Consider the following 25,049-nt stretch of genomic DNA (forward strand, 5'->3'; position numbering starts at 1 on the left):
AGGACCGATGAAGCAGATGTTTGGTGCCTGCGTTAGCAGGGGGAAGATTCCGTTGACCCATGGGAGATTTCTTCTTGGCTTCCAGTGCATGGTGAAGGCAGACAGTCCCCAGAGCATGCAACACCAGGAAACAGTCGAGAAAGCCGGCAGGATTAGGCGCTACAATGTTGCTGGTAGTCATCTTGCTACTTTGATGGGGTTTTGCAGGTGTCCTGGAGCTGTCAGGGGTCAATCCTTGGCAGAAGTCAAAGAGGGAGATGCAGAGGAACTGAGGTGAGCTCTTGCATTCATTATCTGAAGAGAAACCCACAGGAGAGACCCTAAGTAGTCCTCAGAGAAGGATTGGCCACCTAACCAGGTAAGCACCTATCAGGAGGGGTCTCTGACTTCACCTGCTGGCACTGGCCACTCAGAGGCCTCCATTGTGCCATCGCTCCTCTGCATTCAAGATGGCAGAGGTCTGGGACACACTGGAGGAGCTCAGGGCACCACCCCTGGGGTGGTGATGGACAGGGGAGTGGTCACTCCCCTTTCCTTTGTCCAGTTGCGCACCAGAGCAGGGGCTGGGGGATCCCTGAACCGGTGTAAACTGGCTTATGCAAGGAGGGCACCATCTGTGCCCTTCAAACCATTTGCAGAGGCTGGGGGAGGCTACTCCTCCCCAGCCCTTAACACCTATTTCCAAAGGGAGAGGGTGAAACACCCTCTCTCTGAGGAAATTCTTTGTTCTGCCTTGATGGGACTGGCTGCCCAGATCCCAAGAGGGCAGAAACCTGTCTGAGGGTTGGCAGCAGCAGTAGCTGCAGTGAAAACCCCAGAGAGCTAGTTTGGCAGTACCCGGGGTCCATGCTAAAGCCCGGGGGTTGCATGGGATTGGCACCGCAATACCAGATTTGGCATGGGGGGACACTTCCATGATCTTAGACATGTTACATGGCCATATTGACCTATATGTAGTGCACGAGTGTAATGGTGTCCCCGCACTCACAAAGTCCGGGGAAATTGCCCTGAACAATGTGGGGACACCTTGGCTAGTGCCAGGGTGCCCTCACACTTAGTAACTTTGCACCTAACCTTCACTGGGTGAGGGTTAGACATATAGGTGACTTATAAGTTACTTAAGTGCAGTGCAAAATGGCTGTGAAATAACGTGGACGTTATTTCACCCAGGCTGCAGTGGCAGTCCTATGTAAGAATTGTCTGAGCTCCCTATGGGTGGAAAAGAAATGCTGCAGCCCATAGGGATCTCTTGAAACCCCAATACCCTAGTTACCTAGGTGCCATATAGTAGGGAATTATAGGGGTGATCCAGTGTGCCAATCAGAATTGGTAAAAATGGTCACTAGCCTGCAGTGACAATTTTAAAGACAGAAAGAGCATAAGCACTGAGGTTCTGGTTAGCAGAGCCTCAGTGACACAGTTAGGCACCACACAGGGAACACATTCAGGCCACAACCTACGAGCACTGGGGCCCTGGCTAGCAGGGTCCCAGTGAGACACAGAAAACACACTGACAAATAGGGTTTTCACTTTGAGCACTGGGGCCCTGGCTAGCAGGATCCCAATGAGACAGTAAAAACATCCTGACATATAGTCACAAACAATTCAAAAGTGGGGGCTAACAAGGCTAGAAAGAGGCTACCTTCCTACAGATTCCTTCAGGTTCCATGGGTGTTGCATGGGAACACCATAAGCAACACCCCTTTCATGCAGTGTTATGTGTGAAAGGAGCCCATATTTACAAGGCCATGAAAAGCCATGCAAGGTGTCTTTGCGTGGCCTTGTAAAAGTGGGCTGGCACACTGTGCCACCGGGGCGTAAAAACAATTACGCTCCGGTGGCGCAGTGTGCTGCTAGGGCCTCGTAAATGAGGCCCTCAGTGTGTGAGCTCACCAACTCTCCTGCATTCAATTAGTGAAATTAATGAGTAAAGTGAATGAGTAAGACATGTTAGTCAAGGATGTGAGCCAGAGGAGATGAGACACAAGAGCAGGCCACTTTCTTTTTAATTCTCCCAAACGTTAGAGAAATTGGATGGCTAAGGAAAAAACAATAAAGGTATAAGTGATGTCTAACAATAACAGTAACTTAGGCAAGTCAATAGTTTGCAATGATTCTGATTATTTCACTGGTGGTGGATAGAGAGTTGGTTAAATTAAAAAGGGTGACTACAACTCTGAACAGTGAATGTTTTGGAGATCTTTAGTGAATCAACTACAGAAAAAAACACAACAAATGAGTAGAAGTGAACTATTCTATTGTAATATTCTTTGCTTATGTTACTGCCTGCCTAACTTATAGTGGCTGAAACAAGGCTGAAAAACTAGGCCACCACTCAGATTGAGAAGGTCATGTGATGTATATACAAACTGCAATAGAGCTGACGAGATACACTTTGCAAAGGTTTTCTTTACAAAAGTCTTCTTACTTCTACTAATTGCCATCTTGAGAGGGATTTTTTTGCACAAGCAGGGTGAGACACTAATGTTCTATCTGTCTGCCCAACAATGAGTACTTAAAGACAATTCTGCCTAATTGTCAAACCGTTCCCCTGTTTTAATGTTATTTCCCACTGCTTAAAATCTCGAATAGTTGGTGCTTCTATTTTTTTTAAACTTTATTTTTCCATTTTTTAACTCTTGGTACATTCTAAACATTGCATCATAACCACATTTGCACACATCGGCCGGTCTCCCCCATACTACTTCATGATATTCCATCTCAGAATTAGTTGGTATCCCAAATTCAAAAGGTACAATAGGTGTACATCATACATAATCATTGCGTTCCCCGTGACGGTGCAAATACTGTTTCTCGTAGCATAGCCTTCCCCACCGCTATTCCTGAGTACCCAACGAGACATCCTGCCCTGTTTCTTCAACCTCAGCAATTCTTATTAGTATCCCCTACCATATCTGTATATCCTCCTCACGGTGTTCATCCCTTCTAACCTGCCATAAGTGTATTTCTTCTGCTAATACCCATTCCTTGATGTCTTTATGTCAGTTCTGTATGTTGGGCCCTCGCGCACTCATCCAGGTAATCGCCACTCTCCACCTGGCCAACACCAGCACCAGCTGCATAAATTTCCATTCCATTTTTCTACCGTTTTTTCTCTTGACATCCCCCAGAAGGCACTGAACGGAAGTTCACTCGATTCTCACCCTCTTCCCAACTTCACTTACATTTTGGACCACAACCTCCCAGAAGCTTTGTACTGAGTGACAATCCCATTCTCAGTGTAGGAAGGTTGCAGGTCGCACATTGCAGCGTTGGCAACTATCATGCCTGCTAGAATCAATTCTATGGAGGGAGGCAGGAGTGACATATATGCGATGGATGTAATTAAAATGTATGAGTTTGAATCTAGCGTTACAGGTCCCCTGTCGGAGCAAGGCACATATTGCCTTTCACTGTACCTCTTCCAACGGTGCGTTCAGTTCACTGTCCCACGCGACTCGAGCCCAGAGGACATGCTTAGGCGTATCTGCCACCATGGCCTTATATATGTGTGATAGAAGATGTTCGCCCCCCCCGTATTCCAGTAGTACCCTAAACAATACCGAAGAGGGCGGGCCCTCCGGGCGAGTGGGCCATATCTCTCAGGCTATATTAAGTATACTTGCATATGTCAAGAACTGTCCCTTGTTCAACCCGAAGGTATCCCGTGTCGCCTCAAAGGTTATAATGGTCTCACTGGGGTAGAGGTCCCCAAGGATAAGCACCCACCCTCTTGCCAAGGTCGAGCATCCACAGTGGAGGCCAAGTGTCAAAACGCTGCAAGATCCCAGAACTCAAAGTCCTGTGCAAAGGGTGTGCAGCGCACAACTACTTTCACCGCCCGCATCCACAGCATTGCCGTGTGTTATATTAGGTATGGAAGTGATTGTTCCCCTTTGCCCCCCGTATGTAGCAGCTGTGTCAGGGTTTCGCACCGGGTGTCATCTCTAAGTAGGGTTTTTTCCCAATTTTCACCCTCCGTTAAGCAGAGCGCTGCATATTGTAACTGGGAGGCTAAATAATAGTACTCTAAATTGGGTAATGCCAGTCCCCCCTCTGCGAGTGGGAGATGAAGAGTCTACCATTTCACCCTGAAGCGGCCCCCTGCCCATACCAGAGACACCAGCAATGAGTGCAGATGCCTGAATACCGAGCGAGGGAGTGTGTCAAGCAAATTTTGCAAGGTATATAAGCATTGAGGTAAAAATACCATCTTTGCGACCGCTACTCCCCCATTATTGGTAATGGGAGGGTGTTCCAAAAGCGCACTGAGCTTTTCCAAGCATGAGTGCACCCTCTCAATGTTGAGTTGATTGCTGCGTTGGGCTGTGTGGGCCATTATAATCCGAGATATCGGAAATGGTCAGTCTCCCATTGCAGGGGCATGATCGGAGGTGCACCCGGTAGGAGCCGCGCTAGGTTCCCCAGGGGGAATATGAAAGATTTATTTTCATCAATTTGTAGGACAGACAAGTGCCTGAAGGTCTCCAGGCTCTTGCATTAATATAGGGAGTGAGACTCTGGGATCTCTCAGGTAAAAAAGCGTATCATCAGCATACAGTGACAGCAGGTGGCATGTCCCACCCAGCCAAATGCCCCACCTCTCCATGTCGCGCCTAAGTTTACATGCCAATGGTTCCAGGGCCATTGCAAAAAGCAGTGGCGACAAAGAACATCCCTGCCGCGTCCCCCTCCGTATCTTCAGTGTGTCTGAGCACTGTCCCCCCATTCTGACCCTCGCTGCCGGTTCGGTGTAGAGGAGTTTGACCCACCGCTGAAATTGAGGTCCCACCCCAAAGGCATCCAGGACCCGGAGGAGGCAAACCCAGTTGACGGTATCAAAAGCTTTGACTATATCTTCGGATACCAGTGTTAAGTCCTCCTCACTGTCCACAACTCCATGAAGGACATGCATAAGCCTATGAGTGTTCATAAACGTATTTCGTCCCGGTATGAACCCACACTGGTCAGGATGGACCAAGTGGGTCACCTCAGTGGCAAGTCACGTTGTAAGGATTTTACACAGGACCTTTGCATCGAGGTTAATTATCGTGATGGGGAGTAAGACGCCGGATCAGAGGCGGCAGTCCCTGATTTGGGATCCTTGTATACGGCCAAAAGCAGCAGAGCGAGTACCATCGCAAATGTGTGATAGAGTCCCGGGCTCCTCCCCAATGGAAGAGATTTGATGGCCACCTTCACTTCCTCAAGAGTAAGGTCAGCCTCCAGCACCTGTACACTCGTCTCATTCAACTGAGGGAGACGCACCTCCGTTAAATATTCCCCTAATATTCCTGGGTCTGGGTCCCCCGGGTTCTCACATACTCCCACAAGGTGATCCCTGAATACTGTGACTATATCATGTTGTGTGTTCGCTTCTTCCCCCCATGGGTTTGTGAGATGGAGTACTAAGGAGTGCAGCTATTCCCGTTGGAGGATCCATGCAAGGAGCCTCCCGGAGCTGTCACCTTTACGGTGAAGGAGTTGGCGCTATGATTTTTAAAGTGTAGTGTTCAAGCCTATCTCTGGTTTCACTCACCTGACGTAGCAGGTTAACTTCCTCCTGTTGAATGTTGTGCCCTCGCACTGCGCTTTGCTGGCATGTTGTCAGGACATCCTCCCTGTCAGTCAGTTCTGCTTGGAGTGTCTTCCACACTCCACACGTAAACCCATTTAGCCTCCCTGGAGCACGGTCTTACATGCTTCCCATTCTGTCGCCCGCCTGTGTGTGGACATCCAATTATCCTCCATGTAATCTGTAATTGTGCTATTGTGTCTCTACCCACCGGATCCTGAAGAATCCATGAAGGGAGCTTCCAGCTATACAAGGTTCAGGAGGGACAGCCCCACTGAAACCCACACATCACAGGGGTGTGGTCCGACAAATATCTTGTAAGGTGAGATACCCTCTGGGCTTTGGGGGTGGTATGTTGGGGGAGCATTATACGATCGAGCCAGCTAAATGTGCCATGGGTATTCAAATAACATATGCATTCCCTGCAGTCTGGGTGGGTGTCCCTCCAAATGTCTGTAAACCCAAGGTGTGACATTGTGGTCTTTAAATCTGTTGTCATTCTTGGCTTGGTACCCTGTCTGGGGGATGTCTGTCCATGTCCCCGTCTGTAATGCAATTAAATGTCTAATACTTACACTTTAAATTTGATGCTATGCAATCCTCATTATGCCCCACTGAACAGAGATTTACATATTAAATGAGCAATCTAATCCTCATCTTTTAATTTTAACTAAACATGGCTATCCCCCACCATACTGTATCTCCATCATAAATGAACTGGTTCCAACATGTTTTCAAGTTGTTGTGGCTGACCACAATAATAAAGTGCAGATTTAGTAGCGGTAATTTATCAAGCCTCTATTGCCCTAATCAAGAAGAAGTATGTAATGTGTCCACAAATAGAAAAGCCGATATCCATGCTAGATTCTTCAGACACACTACTTACTTTTCTTTTAATAGTCTCCCTCAAACTCTGCTCAAATTTGATTCAGTTTTTGAAGAACTAGGAGCACTCACTGTACAGAAAAAAACTGAAGATTAGGTGATTTTAACTTGTGGCTTGATGCTCCTATAAAACCTACCTAAAAATTTAAAATGTTCTACAAACCTTTGGTATGCAATTTATGTCAACATGTTACTCATAAACCAGATCTTTTATTCGATCCTAATTTTTTACCCACTGGGAAACACTTGAAGTAAAAAAAAAACACATTTAATTCACTAGCCAGACCAGTTATTAGTTCAATTCTCTCACTCAATTCCCGTACGATCAGTAAAGGATCGGCATTCAGAAATCACACGGGGCATGCTTGGAACACTGTTTGTCCTTTAAAAACTTAACAAGAGATTTATGCAAAGAAAGAAAGTTCAACCAAAGATTCAACTTCATCCGTTTCACGTCCTTTATTAGAGAATTTAAAGATGTTAATCATGTTCATTTTTACTGAGATAATCCCAGTTAATAGAAAAACATCTCAGAAGTAAATTTTTACTCCACAGAGCAGAACCGCTGGCAACATTCATATATAATGCTAAGGCTAAAACTCAGGGCCATATTTATACTCCGTTTGCGCCGAAATTGCGTCGTTTTTTTTTACGCAATTTCGACGCAAAACTAACGCCAACTAACGCCATATTTATACTATGGCGTTAGAGGCGAATAGCGCCAAAGTTCCCGGAATGTGCGTCATTTTTTAGCGTGAACCCCTTCCTTGCGTTAATGATATGCAAGGGAGGCGTTCCCGTCTAAAAAATGACTCCCAGGACTTTACGTGGTATTTATACTCCCGGGCAAAAGAGACGCCCGGGAGTTGGCGTGGCTAAAAACGGCGCATTTGCGCCACTTTTTAACGCCTGCTCAGGGCAGGCGTTAAGGGGCCTGTGGGCTCAAAATGAGCCCACAGGTGCCCTCCCATGCCCCCAGGGACCCCCCCTGCCACCCTTGCCCACCCCAGGAGGACCCCCAAGGATGGAGGGACCCACCCCAGGGACATTCAGGTAAGTTCAGGTAAGTATAATTTTTTATTTTTTATATTTTTTTTTGGTGGCATAGGGGGGCCTTATTTGTGCCCCCCTACATGCCACTATGCCCAATGACCATGCCCAGGGGACAGAAGTCCCCTGGGCATGGCCATTGGGCAAGGGGGCATGACTCCTATCTTTACAATGATAGGAGTCATGTTGATGGGGGATGGGCGTCGTTAAAAAATGGCGCAAGTCGGGTTAAGACGATTTTTTCGACGTAACCTGACTTGCCCCATTTTAAGACGCCCATGCGCCATTTTCCCCCTACGCCGGCGCTGTCTGGTCTACGTGGTTTTTTCCCACGCAAACCAGGCAGCGCCGGTCTGATTGCGCCGTCTAACGCCATTCCATAAATACGGCGCCCGCTTGGCGCTTCAGAATGGCGTTAGACGGCGCAAAACTTTTTGACGCTAAACTGCGTTAGCGCAGTTTAGCGTCGAAAAGTATAAATATGGGCCTCAATGTCTTATTCTGGCTAAGAATAATGCTTACAATTAAAGACGAAAAAAACGCTATTTTACAATGCGCTTGACAAGGGCTCCTAATCTTACAAAAGAGTTATTTATTTAAAATTATGGATGAACTTCAGGAACAGGCAATTTGCAATTTAAATATGCAGTAATCAGCTGCTTTCATGGAACAACTTTCACATTTCCTTTTGGATAAAGTTAGGAAAATTAGAATGGAAATCCAGGCTGATGGGACCATTTATCCATCATGCCTCAAGGACTACAAACAGCCTGAATTACATACAGCTATTTCAGAACATCACCACTTTCCTTCTTACTTCAGACACTTTGCTTTAAATAGCCGAAACAGAGCTCGTTTATTTGATCCACCAAACCTGTTCATCAGGCTCTCCATCTGATATTTGCCCCTTCTAAATAAATACACGTGCAGCAATTAGTTCTATTTATTAGTAAAGAGATCAGGACAGTGTTTTCTAATCTTTTGCATGTGATTAAATACCTGCAGGCTGGAAAGAAGCAATAGTACTCCTATTACTAAAGAAATCATTTAGAAACGCATAAATGCTGAGTAATGTTTGGCCCATCTCCTTTTCACTTTTATCCAAAAGTTTTGCTAAAAAATAGTCTTCTCGCAACTGTAGGAATTAATTAAATCAAATGTTATCCTGGGTCGCAAGCAGAGAGGATTTGGACCAGGTCACACCACCAAACTGGTTAGATGACCTCCAAAGAATGATGGGCACTAGAGATAGGGGAGCCCTAATGTTCCAGGATATTTCAGTGGCTTTGATACTATTGATCACATCATCTTATTAAAATGGCTGTTTGATATAAGTATAAGAGGCGCAGCACTAATATGATTGAGATAATTCCTAATACTGAGAACTCAAGAAGCGTCTTCCATCTTTTCTTTCGTCTTCTAAAGACATGAAATGTGGAGTGCTCCAGGGATCTATCATCTTTCTGGTGTTAAATAACATTTACATGTGGCCTTTGACAAGGCTGGTACATTATGTGGGCACACAATTTTTCATGCATGCTTATAGCTCCCAATTTATTCTACAGGTTTCTCCAAATTGCAAAACAGACCCACACACTAACAGTATGACTGTGACTCAATGATGGATGTAAAAAAATAGTTAACGTTAAATCCTGAAAGTTCCTTAAGTTGTTGTTTCCTGTAACATAAATCGGATTTCTCTTTTATGGTCTACTTGCAAGGGCCCTACATAAATTCCTGCAAAGTCCACTCAAAAGATGAGGCTATATATTGACAAATGCCGTAATGCTAAACCTCAGTAGCCAGCAGCTCTAAACTCTGCTTCATTTTTATTTAAAAACAAACTAAAAACAGATCTTCATATTCCTGCATCGAAATCCTAGAATCTCAGTACTGAATGCTATCATTCACTTAAGAATCGATTATGGAAATGCAGAGCTCTTAGCAGTAGCAAAAAAAGCATTTCATGCAAATGCCACTGGTTCAAAAAAACTAACCTTACGTGTTCTAAAGAAACAGTGTGTGGTGACAGCAGCGAGAAGAGAGTTGTATTGGCTTCCAATTCATGCCCCTATTCTTCACCATAGTACAAAAGGCAATTTTCTTACAATTATCCAGTTTTCTTAGCCAAACAATTCCAAAGGCATAAGTTGTCCAGAAATTTAAGATCAGACCACCAATTCATTCTACAAATGAGAAGAACCAGTGGCGGCTCCTCCGCTATGACGGAGGAGCGTTGCTGACCCGCCAGCAGCAAAAGATGCAAAGCTTTCACAAGGAAGGGATAATAAACTATGTTTATTATCCCTTCCTTGTGAAAGGGGCAGGGCCATGGAGTGACGAGCACCGAGGGGAGTACACTGTGCACTCCCCTCACAGTGCATGTGTGTTTGGCTGGCCGTCTTAGGCCAGCCAAATACACATGCGTAGTGTGCTCTCTCCACCCTGACAACTGTGTTGCTGAGCTGGAGAGAGCCTGCACAGGCTCCCAGTCTGCCTGGGCGTGAAGCCATTCCTGATGCTGAGCAGCATCAGGATTGGCCACAGGGCAGGCTGGGAGGCTGTGTCTGCACTACAAGACTGAGGAGCGGCGGCGCAGGAGAAGCGGAGCGGAGGTAAGTTTTTTTAATTTTTTATTTAAAGTTTATTAAATCCACCCCCCTGTCCCCACATGCGCCGCCCCACCTCCTGTAATCACGGCCAGCCACGACTGACAAGAACTCAAACTATCAAATTTGGAGATGGATATTTTTCTGTGGAAGCAGCAAAAGCCTAGAATATCTTATCATTCTCTCTCTCTCTCTAGAGCGAACTATTTGTCAACAGTTTTCAAAAGGCCATGAAACCTTTTTTTTTTTTATAATTAACAAACTTCTACAATAAAACCCCAATTTCACTTTCAAGAAACCCATGTGATGAATCTCAGTCTTTACCATATATACTAATACTAATATTAGAGAGAGAACATACCGTTTGTTCGCATCCATTTCATTGTAATGCATTTTCTAAAGGGTATTTCTCATGGATTACGATTACATTGTTTTGTCATTTCATTGTAAGTAATATAATGAAAACATTTGTAACTAATAATAAAACAGTGATATACATTTTTAGGTTAGGGTAAGGGGTGAGAGAATAAGGACAAGAACATTAAGGTAATATGATAAGGGTCCATGGGGAAGTAGTATGTGGTTAAAGGTAAGAGTGTATGGGGTAAATGGGTAGGTAAGGGCGTAAGGGGTCAGGAGTGTAATGATAAGGAAGTAAGTGCAAGTATGTAAATGGTGCAATGGTAAGGGGTAAGTGTAATGTGGGTAGGAGTTATGGGCATACAGGTATTACAGGAAAGGGTAAGATTGAGGGTTTAAGGAGATGGAGGTAAATGGTTATGCGTAAGCAGGCAAGAGCCCAAGTGGTTAATGGTAGACCGGTAAGAGGTTAAAGGTGAGCAGTTACTGGTAAGGTTTAGGATAATGTTAAGGAGAGGGGTAAGAGGTTAATGATAAGGGATTAAAGGTAAAGGTTAAATATATGGGTAAGGAGCAGCAGCTAAGTGGTTGGGGGTAAGAGGCAAAGGGCTAAGGGATTAGGAGTCATAAAGTAGCTAAAGATATAGGAATGAGGATAATTGGTAAGGGCTTAAATATATGGATAAAGGGTATGGGTAATGGGGTCGGGCTAAGGAATAATGGTGTATGTGTATGAGAGTAAGCAGTTCAGGGTAAAAGTTAAAGGATAGGTATAAGGGATTAACGCTAGGGACAAGAGGAAAAGTTTAAAGATGTTATAAGTAAGGGAATAAGGGGTTGAAGGTGAGAAGTTGTGAGTAAATTTAAAAGGTTAATAGTAAAAAATTAAGAGTAATTGGTCAAAAGGTTAGGGATAAAGCATTATGGTGAGGTGTACATGAAAGGGTAAGGGCAGAGAGTGGGTAAGGAAGTATGTGTAAGAAGGGAAGGTGTCAATCATAAGGGATCACAGTAAAGAGTTAAGAGTTAGGGGTTAGGGATAAGGGGTTATGGGGACATGGGGTTAGGATTAAAGTGATAATGGCAATGGGGTAGGTTTAAAGGTTAATGGTAAGATGTCAGGGAGTAGGGAGTTATGGATAAGGGTTTATGATATAGAGGTAAGGTAAAATGGAATTGCACCTGTCATAGAGTTCATGACTGAACAGGGTATCTTAAAAGATACGTTTGGGAATCCCTGCAATTTACCTGTGATGGGATTGCTGAAACCAAGCATAAAATAGAGGGTAGTTCAAGACCTGAGAAGGGTGAATTAAACTGGAATCCCCTTTTGTCCTCTGGAACCGAATCCTGCTGTGATATTTTTCAAAATTATATGTGATGCTGAGTGGCTTTCTGTCATTGATCTGTATCAAACATTGTTTTCCATTCCCTTAAAAGAGGATAATAAGTTCCTTTTTGTGTTCTGATTTTTAGGAAGAACTATGTGTGGTGCTGAGTCCCACAGGGGTAGAGCGAGAGCCCCTCAAACATTAATAAGATACTCAAGAAAAACGTGGAAACACTACAGTTGCCACGCAACTCGTTCTGGTCCAATACATTGACAACATGTTGGTAGAGTCAATAACGCAAGACACAGTTGCTTTACTGAATCATTTGGCAGAGAAAGGACACGAATTTCCCCTACAAAATTGCAGTATTGTCAGAGGGAAGTTCTGTACCTGGAACACAACGTTGACAGAGGAGTGAGAAAAGTCTCCCAAGAACGTATTTCTACAATCTTGAGACTGAACTTCCTACAACTCAAAAAGATGTTAGGATGTCCCTGGAAATGGTAGGCTACTGTTGTCAGTGGACTGCCAACTTTTCTCTTGAGGTAAAACCTCTACAGAGACGTACACACAATGATTTGTCTGATCCGCTACTCTGAGGCAACGTATGCATCTGTGTCATCCTAGAGTTCAAAGAGAAACTCTACCACACACCAGCCCTAGGAATGCCTGATTATGGAAAGGACTTTCATTATACTACAAAGAGCATGAAGGGTCCACATTGTCTGTTTTGACACTGGCCCACGGGAAAGCAAAACAACCAATGGTTTTCTTCTCTGCAACATTTAATTGGGTGGCCATGACAATGCTATATCTCTAAACGCAATGGGCACAGTTGGAGCCAGAATCCAGCTGTGCAAGGACATTGTAATGGATTACTCCCTTATTGTGATGGTCTCTAATTGATTTGAGATTTTGCTTACCCACACTCGAATGCAGCACATGACAAGCAGCAGACTCACCAAATAGAAACAAGTTATTTTGGCAGCTGAAATGTATCTTTAAAAGGGATGCAGTGTTCTAAATCCTGCCTAACTTTTAATAAACCTTTATTGTTTAAAACCTGAACCACTCTCTGTCTTCCTTGTGGGTCCTAATATGCTTCAAATTGTTTAAATGTATTGATTTGTTGACATCAACCTCAGTTGCAAACTTCCATTCATCAATTAGTGCTTTATGGGCCTCAAATTTGCCTAAACGAAAACATTAACACTGTTAAACATGCCAGCTCACTAAAACAGCTATACCTTCTCTGCAGGTATCGGACACTATTTAAGGAGAGACTGAGTGGATGCACTTGCACGTAAAACAAAGGCTACTAACTAGTGTTCTGGGTAGCTCTTGAACCAACATTGAGCTCAAATGATATTTCACAAATGAAGCTAGTAGACACAGACTGATAGACTTTCTTGATTACAGAGCTTTCACCATTGCATATGTGCATGTTTATGTCATTCCTGGAAGTCTAAGCAGTTTCAGATCAACAAGCTAAAGATGGGGCAGACATGCACTATTAAGAAACAACTCTGGATCTTGCAGTCCCCCAAAAATACTGCTGCCCTATATCCAAAATCTCAAGGAAGGCATATATGGACACTAGTTACCAAGTCACATAGAGGCATTCTCCTGATCTGAGCACTGTTCACAGGTAATGCTGGAGATAGTTAATAATGTTGTTAGGCAAATGGTAAACTGTGTTGGTATCTTGGTGCTAACAAGTCCCTGTGGTTTCAGGACCATAAGTCACTGAATCAAGCTGCCATCTTTTCTATCCAACCAGATTTTTTGTAAATCATTTGTTCAACTGCATTAAGGTAACTTGATGTGTGCCTAATGTGCTTTGACGTGTAGCTCTGTAAACTGATTACACTATAATGTTTACACTGTGCCACTTTTGAACTACAAGATGTTTTCAACCATCACATGGTTCAATCTATTTGCAGACTGTCTGCACACCATCAAGGAGTGAATGTACCAGAATTAATTGAAGTAAATTCTATGTTAGGATTGGTGAAAATGTATTTTTCCTTTAATTTGCTTAACAGCTAGGAACCAACATATGTGAAAATGGCAAACTATATTTGCCAGCATCCTGAAAATTAGTTCGGAATGATAAGAACAATCAACAGTCATACTCTCATAACCATAACACACAGATAAGCTTTAAGAAATCCATCCACTTTGTCTTTCTTCGTAGTGGTGCTTCTCTCGTCTGCCAGCTCCTACCTTGAGGGGAATTCTTCCTGCAGGAGGCTACTGGGTACTGGGCTGAGAGTAAAAGCTTTTAACAAAATGATTTCAACTGTACAACAGCGATTTCTTGGGCCCAGCTCCTGGTCATCCTTTGAGAGGCTGCACAGCCCCACTTATGACACTGTCAAACTGTGAATGCGCTATGGTATACCTGGGAGGTTGGGCAGGTGGGCAATATTTATCTTGCTCCTAGGTTCAGAGCAGAAGCAGCATAAAGGGCCTCATTTACAAGAAACTGATGCATCATCATCGATGGGTCAGATTTCATGCGCCTACCGCGCATCCCGTAACAACACCTTGGATGTGCTGTATTTACAATACAGAACTCCATGGCGCACGTTTTCACAGAAATTCACGTTATTGGAAATTCTGATGCATCTGTTGGCGTGTCAGTGACGCATTGCTGAAGTTGCATCGTTAAACTAACGCAACTGCAGCAATGCGAGAAATTCCCATTGGAAAAAGCCCTGCGTCAATTTTACACCTGTCCTGAGCAAGGAGTAGAATTTTGATGCAGTGAAGTCATAGAGTGACGCAGTGAAAAGTTGTAATTTTCACTGTGGCAGTTCTAGTGACTTTTTCTGAGAGAATGCCTACCCTGCATACATTATACCTGGTGCAGATGTATTGTGACATAGGGCATCACTCAGTTGCTTTTCTTTTTATTATGCCAAACTAATTTCCATGATTCTGGGAAATGTAGTTTGCCACGTCTTTTTCAACATATTTTGGTTTATGGCTGCTGAGAAAAAAAATGAAGAAAGAAGATGTATAATGCTTGCCCCTGTCTTTAACAGAATTTAAATATTTCTTCTCATTAGCTAGGAAATGTTATATTCTTTGTCAAATGGAAATAGCAATCAGCTGCGAATGACCCCTAAGAGTATAGGCTCCAACTTTTGACCCTGGCAAAACTGAAAAACAATGAGTAGTCCTAGTTTCTGATTTAGCTTCAATAACACAAGTGGTGAATAGTTAGGGCACGTTATTTCACCTGAATTTACTAAACAACTTAGAGGCATATTTAATGAGCCCCTAGCGCCACCTTAGCGCCGCCATAGCGTAATTTTTTTTTATGCTACGGTGGCGCTAAAGTGGCATTTTCCCCACACCATATTTACAAAGTGTCGTAATGCATGCATTGCACCACTTCGTAAACCCTTGCACCACATTATGCCTGTGCCAGGCATAATGTATGTTAGGGGGTGTTCCCCTGTTAGGGGCGCGAAAACATGGTGCAAGGAAATCTAAGAGATTTCTTGTGCCATTTTTTTCGTCACTTTTAATGCCTGCTTAGAGCAGGCGTTGAAAGGGGGCATACAATTATCTATAATGGGCCTCTATGTAATTTGCAGGAGTAGCGCCAAAATTGTGGCGCTACTCCTGCAGAGTACATCAATAGCGTCAAAGTAATGACACTATTCCCCCCTACCCTGCGCCATGATGCGCCATATTTTAAATACGGCGGACACACATGGTTACGGTAGGGGGACACTAAGGGGCACAAGGAAAGTGGCACTGCATTAGGTGCAGCACCACTTTTCTTAAATCTGTCCCTTAATGTTTACTTACCTACTCACACTGAGTTAATACAGGCTCTGGTAGTACTGCTACAGTCACTTTCAAACTATGCCAAAAACATCAAGTCTACAGAGGCTGAAGAAAGTAGCCTTTGTTCGTTGATAAGGACAATTTATTGAGAAGACAATCAATATTGGACCTAGACTAGCAATGAAAGAAAGAGTGGAATTTACAATCCCACTCCTTGGCTCTTACGTCTTACCACAAGAAAGCCAATCCCCTCATCAGCAAAAGGCTTGTCTTCTGTGAATTATTAAGGAAACTGCATACACTTCATTTGATAATTTCCTAATAAGCAGGGCCTGAGACTGTGTTGTGGGTGGGGCACAAAGGCAATCATTTTTTGCAACCAGCACTTATTTTTCCTCATCAGACTTTGACCAAGAGCAAGAAAAAGAAAAGCACTAAAGAGGGGAAAGAAGAAGGAAGAGAAAAATTGAAAATTAAAATAGAAATCAAGCAGGGATAAAAAAAGAACCTGAAAGAGTAAAAAAAAGGGCAAGAGGTGCCTGTTGACGGATGAAACAAAGAAGACTACACAGTCTTAGTACTTGGTACCTCCGACATTCGATAGCACCAGCTATGCCAAACTTTGGGACTGGCATTTATTCACTTACACATTAAGCACGACCAATAAGTACAAGTTTTAAAAATAAGAAATATTTTTATTCCACAATTACAGCCCTTTCAGACTTAGAATAAGACATGTTTTATATATGACAACTGTCAATCAGTTTTTATAATTAAAGCAAGTCTTCTTCTGTTATGTCCTAGTAGCCTGCTACATACTTACAAAAATGCTACGTAGTTTGAACTATGTCTGTTAAACTAATACATAAAGCAGGAGCAATCTGAAAGAGAATGCAAAATATGCACACTGCACGACAGAGTTTAAGCACCACTGATATACCAGGACTACTCCAAGCAGATGCAGTAAAATAAAAGTGGGTAGGAAAAAGCAACTACTTCATTTTGAGCATTGCACTTCCACTAAGATTCTTTCAACAGGTGCAGTAGCTGAAGACTACTTTTTGAACTAAAATATATTACCTTTAATGCAGGGTCGACATCAAATGAAATTTTCTGAATTAAATTATTCATAGGACCATAAGGTCTACGGGGAATCACTTTCTCTCTGCTGGTCCAACCTGAAAATTGGCAACAACATTTTATTAGTTTGAGGCAATTTCCAATTAAAAATGCCAGTGGCCATGTAAAGCTTGACACAATAACATGCCTTGTTTATTATTATTATTTTCTGGGTTATCTTTTTGTGTTGAGGGTTGTTCACCAAATAAATAATTCCAAGAACATCACAATGCAAAAGAATTAAGCGAAAATTAGCAACCAAATGTATACAGAAAATGCGTACTGCACATTCTGCTGATACACACCACTGGGGACAGCATATGAAACACCTTACACTTCAGTTGCAGGAGTCACCTGTTTTGCCTCGTGGCATCTTGGTGTCCCTGTTGGTGTCAATGTTCACCTTGCTCAGGTAAAAAAGGCCAAGTTGGTTCCAGCTGCTGGCCGGTGCTCACACACCGCCATATAAGATGGACCCTATGTAAATTACCTTGAGCAGGATTTGTGAATTGCTGGTACTTGGATGTCAATTCTTAATTAAACTGTGTTGTTGGATTGGTTTAAATAACCCATCAACACATGCAAAAATGACTTACAATAAAATACGATTTAAAATCCTAAAGTAAAACTAAGATATGTACCAGGGTAACTAGATATACAGAAATCATGTAGTGGTACAAACATAAAACATCGTACAGACAATTTAATACATGCAAGATATTAGAAGTGTATTTTACTCTTAAATACCAGATGAGTAAAGATCACTCGATGACTCAGTAGTTTATTTGTATATATTTTCTCCTCTGAAACACGCAACTGCTGTATTTAAATGTGTGAGCACGGAATACTGAGGCAGCTAATCCTAAAGCCATCTCGGGCCTCTTTAATTCATTTACAGCCACCCCGTGCTCCTTCAGCTCACTCTTTCAGCTTTCTGCTTTCTCCCTTAGTGACGCCTTTCTGTCTTTCTTTCCTCCGTCTTCCCTATATGTGTCTTTCGCTCGCAGTATTTGCCTGATGCAGAAAAATAAGTGTTGGTCCGCAAACATGAGTGCTGGTGCCCACCCTCCGGCAACCACCAACTCAAATTAAGCAGTGACTACTAGTGTCCGTCAGGGGAAACATCCTGAACAACTAGGTGTAAACCACTACTTACCTGAACCACTACTGCTAAACAACTAAAAAGTCTCTACAACTAAGTACTGAACAACTACTGTCTAAACAACAATTGTGCCTGAATAACAGTTGCCAGAACAACACATTTTAAGGTAAGGTTTTTTTTTTTTTTTTTTATGGTTTATTAGTTGTTTAGAATATATATATATATATATATATATATATATATATATATATATATATATTAGTTGTTCAGGCAATTGTTATTCAGGCACAGTTGTTTAGATAGTAGTTGTTCAGTACTTAGTTGTAGAGACTTTTTAGTTGTTTAGCAGTAGTGGTTTAGGCTATAGTTGTTTAGGACCTAGTGGTTCTGTCACATATTCCTCAGCAGCTTGTGATGGATGGGATGGTTTAATCAACTTTATTATTTCTTTAGAAGTTATATTGAAATTCATTTTTGAATAGGTAAGTGGAGGATAAGTAACTGAAGATGTTTTAACATAGGTGCCTTTGATATATGCTTCCAATTTATCAAACGGGATAAAATGGTCACTTGCCAGTCTAATTGCAGGTTGTTTCACTAGTGTGGCTTTCCTCATTGCAGGAGTGGGTGTTAATGTCATATCTAGGTTTATGAATAAGGTCCTTACTAATATGTTGGTGGAAAATGGCACTCAGTCACAATGGCGACAGAGTACCCTTTCCACCAACCTGAATTTCCACCCGCCTAATTTAGAGTCAGGTGGACCTTCAGTTTGTCCATGGCGTAGACTAGTTTGTCTGTGCCACTTAAATATACCTCCCATGGTCCAACGGAGTAAAGTCCGTTGGAAGTCTGGCCACATGTCCACCTGCTTTGTTCAACCTGTCAGCCTTATGGTGGTCTTCCCCTCAACTTTTTTGCCTTCCCCATCCAATTTTTCAATCACTTTTGCTGGCCTTAGAACTCTGTGCATTTTGCCACTGTTAATCAGTGCTAAGGTGCTTGTGCTCTGCTCTCTAAACATGGTACCATTGGCTCATACCCAATTGGCATATTTAATTTACTAATAAGTCCCTAGTAAAGTGGCACTACTGTGCTCAGGGCCTTTAAATTAAAATGCTACTAGTGGGACTGCAGGACTGATTGTGCCATGCACTTAAGTAGCCCTTTAAATATGTCTCAGACCTGCCTTTGCAGAGCCAGTGTGTGCAGTTTTTAACTGTCATTTCGACCTTGCAAAATAAACCTTTTGCCAGGCCCAAACCTTCCTTTTTAATACATGTAAGTCACCTATAGGGTGGGCCCTGGACAGCCCAGAGGACAGTGTCCATTGTATTTAAAAGTTAGGACATATACTGTCAAGTTTGACATGCCCTGGTAGTGAAAACCTCTTAAATCTGTTCACTACTGCAAAGCCTAGCTCTCCAAAGGATAACATTAGAATTGCCTTATTGCATTTTTTATGTGTAATTTCCATTTGGGAAGCTCATGTTTGGTGCCTCTGGAATCACAATTTATGGTGAAGTTGGATTTTAAATTGCAAACCTGAAAATGCCAGTTTTAGAAAGTTAGCATTTTTTTGCTTTAGCCTTTTAGGGCCTTTAGCTTGTCTCTGGTTACATGACTGGGTGTACCAGACATTTGAACTTTGTGTATTCCTCCTAGAAAGCCACACACAATAGGGAGCACCGGTGTGCCTGGATGGGCCATCACTGGCAGGACAAAGGATGGGAGACTTAAACAGGCTGTGTCCTGCCTCCACACAAAGGAGTAACATACGCTCTATAGTTAGGGAACTAGGACAGTGAAGGCAGGATGCCTTGGGACTGGAAAGGGAAACCTCTAGAAGTTTCTCCCTCACTTCAAAGGCACAACTGGGTATAAATACTGGACCACAGGCACCAAATCTTCAGTACACTTCTGGACCTGTAGATACTCTGCCAGAAAGAAGAACTGTGCTGCTCCTAAAGGACTGCCACTCTGCTGGACTCCTACTTTGCTGCGCTGACGAAGGACTGGACCTGCATTGTTTGAACCTAGAAACCAGAGTGTTTACAAGGGTTAGATGGTTGACCTCCTCATCAAAAGCCTCAGGGCCATAACAGGCTTCCAACAACCTTGCAAATGAAGATTAACTTTGGCATCTGTGAGTCTACCCTGCCACGTGGGGCCACCCCAGTCCAGGATTCTTGAAAGAGGGCTTTTAAGGTGCTTTAACAGCCTCTGTGGATCCAGTGGAACTGATGCATCTCCTCTGCTGCGCTGTGAAACCTCGAGCAGAACCAACGCATTTCTGCTACTGTATGGATTGGACCCATCGCAATTACCCACATTGCCCCCACAATGCCTTCAGAAGCTCCACTGTGTGACACATCTTGAGCGCAGGCTCTTGCATCCCTCGTCGACTAAGGCCTCAATAACAATGCTAGATTCTTCATTACAGTCTTGCAGCTCCTCAGAACCGACACATCTACCCGACTGTGCACCACATCTTCAAAGTCGGACTTAGCATTGCAAGCCTCATCGGCAGAATCTTCGATGGTGATGCAGACCCTCACATCGCAGCCTCATCATATCTCAGAACCAACGCATCGCTTTGGCTGCGCAATGCATCTTCAACGCAGATCCACGCAATGTTCTGCAAACCAGAATTTAAGGTGCTCTGTTCAGCAGGCTTAAAAGGGTCCCTGTGGTCGGCCCTCACTCCATCACAGTGGAGCTGATCTGGTGAGTGTGTCGTGTCCGGTGCAACCAGTTTACAAACACCCCTATAATCGTTTCCTTTAGGGGGCATGAAGCTGGCATGCAAAAATCTTGCAAAAACATTCAAAGGACTTTAACCCAAGGTAGCTGGATACATCCTGAATTATATGAATTCTGCACATAATAAATCATTACACCTTAAACCTCTACTGGTAATCAAATTAAGCATTCTGTTCTTCCCTTGAATGCACATGTATGCCACTCTCACCTTTATCGAACTTAAGTTTCACTAATATAAAATTAAATTAAACTTAAGTTTTACTTAGTAATGCGCCTATCTGATATATGTAATGTGATACACCCATTGTGAATTTGATGAAATTCTACTGTGTATTTCCCTTTAGAACTTGTTTGGATTTCCCCAACGTTAGTTAAGTTTGCAAGATAATGCAGGTCAAGTATCACAAATGTCACATGCATTGTATTTACATCACTGGCTGACAGAGGAATGGGGGCTATGTCGTCATTGAACTATTGGTTGCAATTCATAAAGTAGGATGTAGATAGGAATTGAGGAATGACATGGTTAGAAAAATGTTTGGGAGGTTAATTATTGATCGAGGTTGGACGTAAGCGTGAAATGTGCAATGATGTGGTTCATTTTGGGGATAATTCCTCTTGCGATGCAATACTGAGTGATGACTGTACACCAAGTAAATACCAATACCTTAAGGTGCGGTATTTGCTGGGTAAGCAAACGCCACATCATTGTGTTCAATGCACCTCAGAATGGGGGATAACATTGTTTGCAGCGGGTTTAATTTGGCCTGTGCCTCAATTGACACAATAATTATGTTTTGCAGCTGCTATAGGAGGACATTGTGTTATGCGGTCAGAAATTATGTGTATGCAAGCAAGCACCGATTGCATATTTATAACATATTTCATAAGGAAGCGTATTCCTGCTTCTCTTTTTACTGAAAACGAAATACATACAGATAGCATAAAAGAACATAATAAAATATTTTGACGAGTGAAGTAATGAGTATCAAAGGAGTAAACTGTTTCATCCAATATTCAACTGTTCAAAAGAGATGGCTGACAAAAATTTAAAATAGCATCCAGCTAGTAGTGTAAAGAAAGATATTTATGTAGGAGGCAGTAAAGTGGTTCATAGCATATGAAGGGGAAGACCCATGCAGTGATGGGTAGAATAATGGAAGAGTTGCCGTAGCCACCAATGACCAGCCGTTTTTTATCTGTGTCACATTCATTCTACTTTTCCAAGGTTGTAACCAAATAAACGAACTGAGTAAATCTGTACCATTGCAATAGCCATATACAGGAAATGTAATGATGTCCTGTGAGTCCAATCCTGATTCTTAAACCTTAGTGTCATTAAGATAGAAAAGCAGTTATATCGACTGTACTGTAGCTCTTTACCTCCAACCTTACTAAGACTACATCAGTGCCATATATTAGACAATCTGTGCAATGTGATTATTTGCTTATTGACATATTTGCTATCAATTCTGTGGGGTCTGTTACTCCTTCCAGTGTATGGTACGTTAATTTTTAGCTCTAGTTCAATTGACTTTTGCCTGAATTTAACCAGTCCTTCTATTAGTTGTGCACTCCTTCCCTTCTTGAGATTAAGTACTCTTCACTCTCTTTGCTTCTAACCTGTAAGTTTACATAATTTTTCACTAGTCTGATCTTGCCCTCATCAGAAATCTTGTACAATCTCCTATGGTGGCCCAAATGGGACCGGATTTACTCCTGCAATTTGGCATGGAATACACAAAATATTTTCGCTGCACCTTATGGACAAGCCAGGTGAGAGAAGAGTCAAATTTATCACAAAAATCAAGAAGACTATAAATATTAAGAACAATAAACAAATCCTTATCCACCTTTATCTACCATCCATATTTCTATTATGGGTTTCCCCCACAAATTCAAGGACCACACGCTTATTTACATGGTGTGGTGAATGGTCATAGAATAGAGCCTTAACACAAAAACCTGCCTATATGCTACATGGGGAAGAAAAAAAGTATTTTTCATGTACTTGTTGATAAGCCCGGAGGTCTTGAGTGGGCATCAACTTCCCATTCTAATAACGGAAATAAGTAAAAAGCTGGAGTAAAACCCCATATAATATTCTTCACAAACTACTGATTCATTGGCCCACTTAAGGAAAATTTGTAATTTTGTTCTTTGACGTGAATGATAGTTCTTCACTATCTAGGAACCAAAACTCTGAAATCAGTCCATTACCCTGCAACTCACCAGTGTTAAAGGCTTAGAGGGGATATCCATTCTCAGAGCAACAGTCAGTGTGGAGGCCAAACGAGAAGCCACCCATTAAATCACCAGAGATTATTAATCTCCTGAGTAACTAAAGCCACACTGAACTTCATAGTTCCCTGAAAAAAGGATAAACACTAATCCCTATACTATTCTCCTGAAACCAACATTTTCTAAACAGAGACTTCACTTAGCGATAAACACTAACATTGCTCCACTCGATGATAGTGGCCATTACTAACATAACACAGCACATTTTCGAGCCACATCATAGATGCACTGCAATGACTCCGCAGGTAGGCTTGCCTACCAGTGCCAACAGGCTGCTTTAAAATTGCTCCAGTCTCACAGACTCTCTTATCTAAGAAGACCATGGAAGTGGGTAGGCTAATTCTGCTTCTTCTCCTAAACACAAAATAATGCAACTGGCTTGAAGTGCCATAGGACATTTATTAGACTATTTCCGTGGCAGTGTTTTTCAAATAAATCTTTACCCTAAACTGTGTATCTTAAGCTGTCTGTAGCTAGGGACGCTGCTCCATGGTAATCTATATGGGCCCGATCAACTGAGGAAACAGGTAATATAGAAACTAATATCTCACAAACTGTGACCTCACCCTATAGCATGTATGCAGTGACCATGTGTACTGTATGCTGTTGGGTTTTGTCCATTTACGGACGGTGTCACGAAGTGAGGCGACCACGGTAGTTTATTCATTGTTTATACCCTGACAATTTATACCAAATGTAAAATTGCAGGTCACTGGAACAAACAGAACATTAACACTCCAGTATGAAGAGTTATGATATACACAACTAGATGTGCATTTTTTAAAAGGGTAAAATCAAAAAATGTCTCAGGATAGGGTACCGTAACAGAAGATTAGGGGAGACACTTGGGTCTGAAGAATTGCCACTGACTCGTCTTGCGCAAGACAGTCAAGAAATATGTTGACAGCTTTGTAGAACCCTTTGCTTGTCATGCCCCTAGGAGTTCACACAATACTTTTTTTATCTTATCATGGACAACCATGGGTAATAAATACAAAATTCAGCAACCTACAACTAATTTTACTCAAGTCACCTCCCCAGTCTACTGCACTGCCTCCTGACAAACACAAGTGAAGGGTACCTATCCTCATGTCTGGTGGACATCAGCTATAGAGATCAAACGATCTCTGGGAAAGAGCCCCCTAAAGGGGCCCATTGGGTATGAGAGCACAGACTCGAGGAGGAGCAGGGCCCAGTGATGAAGCATGCCACTTCGATGGATGAGGGTCTGTACAACCTATAAAGAATGCTCCCAGTGACCTGCATTGTCAACACACAATAATATAGTGAAGCAGGACTGGCAGAACAGCACACATTTCTATATTTATTATTTCTATCCAGAGTGTTACATTAGAAGGCTAATAAAAGTCAGGTGCAAAGTTTTTAAACTTCTGTGTTCTTAGGTTTTGGGTGCTTTAGATTGGAGAGTGCATCATCACTACCTGCTGTGAAAGCTATCACCTTCAACAAAGACTGGGTGTGCTCTGCAGAAAGAGAAGTATGTGTAAAAGGTATGTGTAGAAGGCATGTAGTTCCAAAATACCAACAGTGGGTTCCCCTGTGTGGAAGACCCAAACGGCCCAAACGAGGCCACTGGGTTCTAAATCTAGTTTTTACATGAACATAGGAGGCAGTACTCTGCAGAATACTCAAAGAAGTACTGAGATCCAGGGTTGATGTCCTTGACAGCTGTCCACCTCCCACAGGTTCAGGGCTATGGGCTGAAGTGCATGCCAACTTGCTGGAAGAGCTGGGGGACAGCTTGGTGCCTGGAATCATGTCTGTCCTGTTGATAATGGGCAATGAGTTGCTGACTCTGCAGGAAGAAGACTGCTTGAGGACAAGAAGCTCAGCCCCTGTATGCGGAGCCTCTTACAGCACAGAAGAGTAGAATGAATCGAGGGAGTGTAACCTGGATGACCCAAATCTAGAACTGGATTTCCCAGCCTCCCCATATATTTCTGGACCAAATATCTGAATATCAGCACCGTCGACAGTCTGAAAGTGCCTGAAGGTGCCTCCGTTAGTGCAACCTTGGTGTTCCAATTTGCCAGTGGGAGAGAGTACAATTGTGGTGACTCTGCCTGTAGCTGACATCAATGTTGGATGACATGTGACCAGTGATAGAGCGTTCCGTATTAGTAATTTAC

At 42.7% G+C, this 25,049-nt stretch overlaps 1 protein-coding gene across 1 annotated transcript in view; it reads right to left on the reverse strand.

The window, feature by feature from the left end:
- The window catches only part of SPMIP7 (sperm microtubule inner protein 7), a 189,774-nt gene that overhangs the window by 147,686 nt on the left and 17,039 nt on the right, over positions 1-25,049 (reverse strand). Inside the window, exon 2 of the mRNA XM_069216922.1 lies at positions 16,695-16,792. Coding sequence (XP_069073023.1) covers positions 16,695-16,792 — 98 coding nt within the window. The remainder of the gene's footprint in view (positions 1-16,694; positions 16,793-25,049) is intronic.

The sequence above is a fragment of the Pleurodeles waltl genome, chromosome 2_1 (assembly GCF_031143425.1).
Source record: "Pleurodeles waltl isolate 20211129_DDA chromosome 2_1, aPleWal1.hap1.20221129, whole genome shotgun sequence".
Classification (NCBI taxonomy): Eukaryota; Metazoa; Chordata; class Amphibia; order Caudata; family Salamandridae; genus Pleurodeles; species Pleurodeles waltl.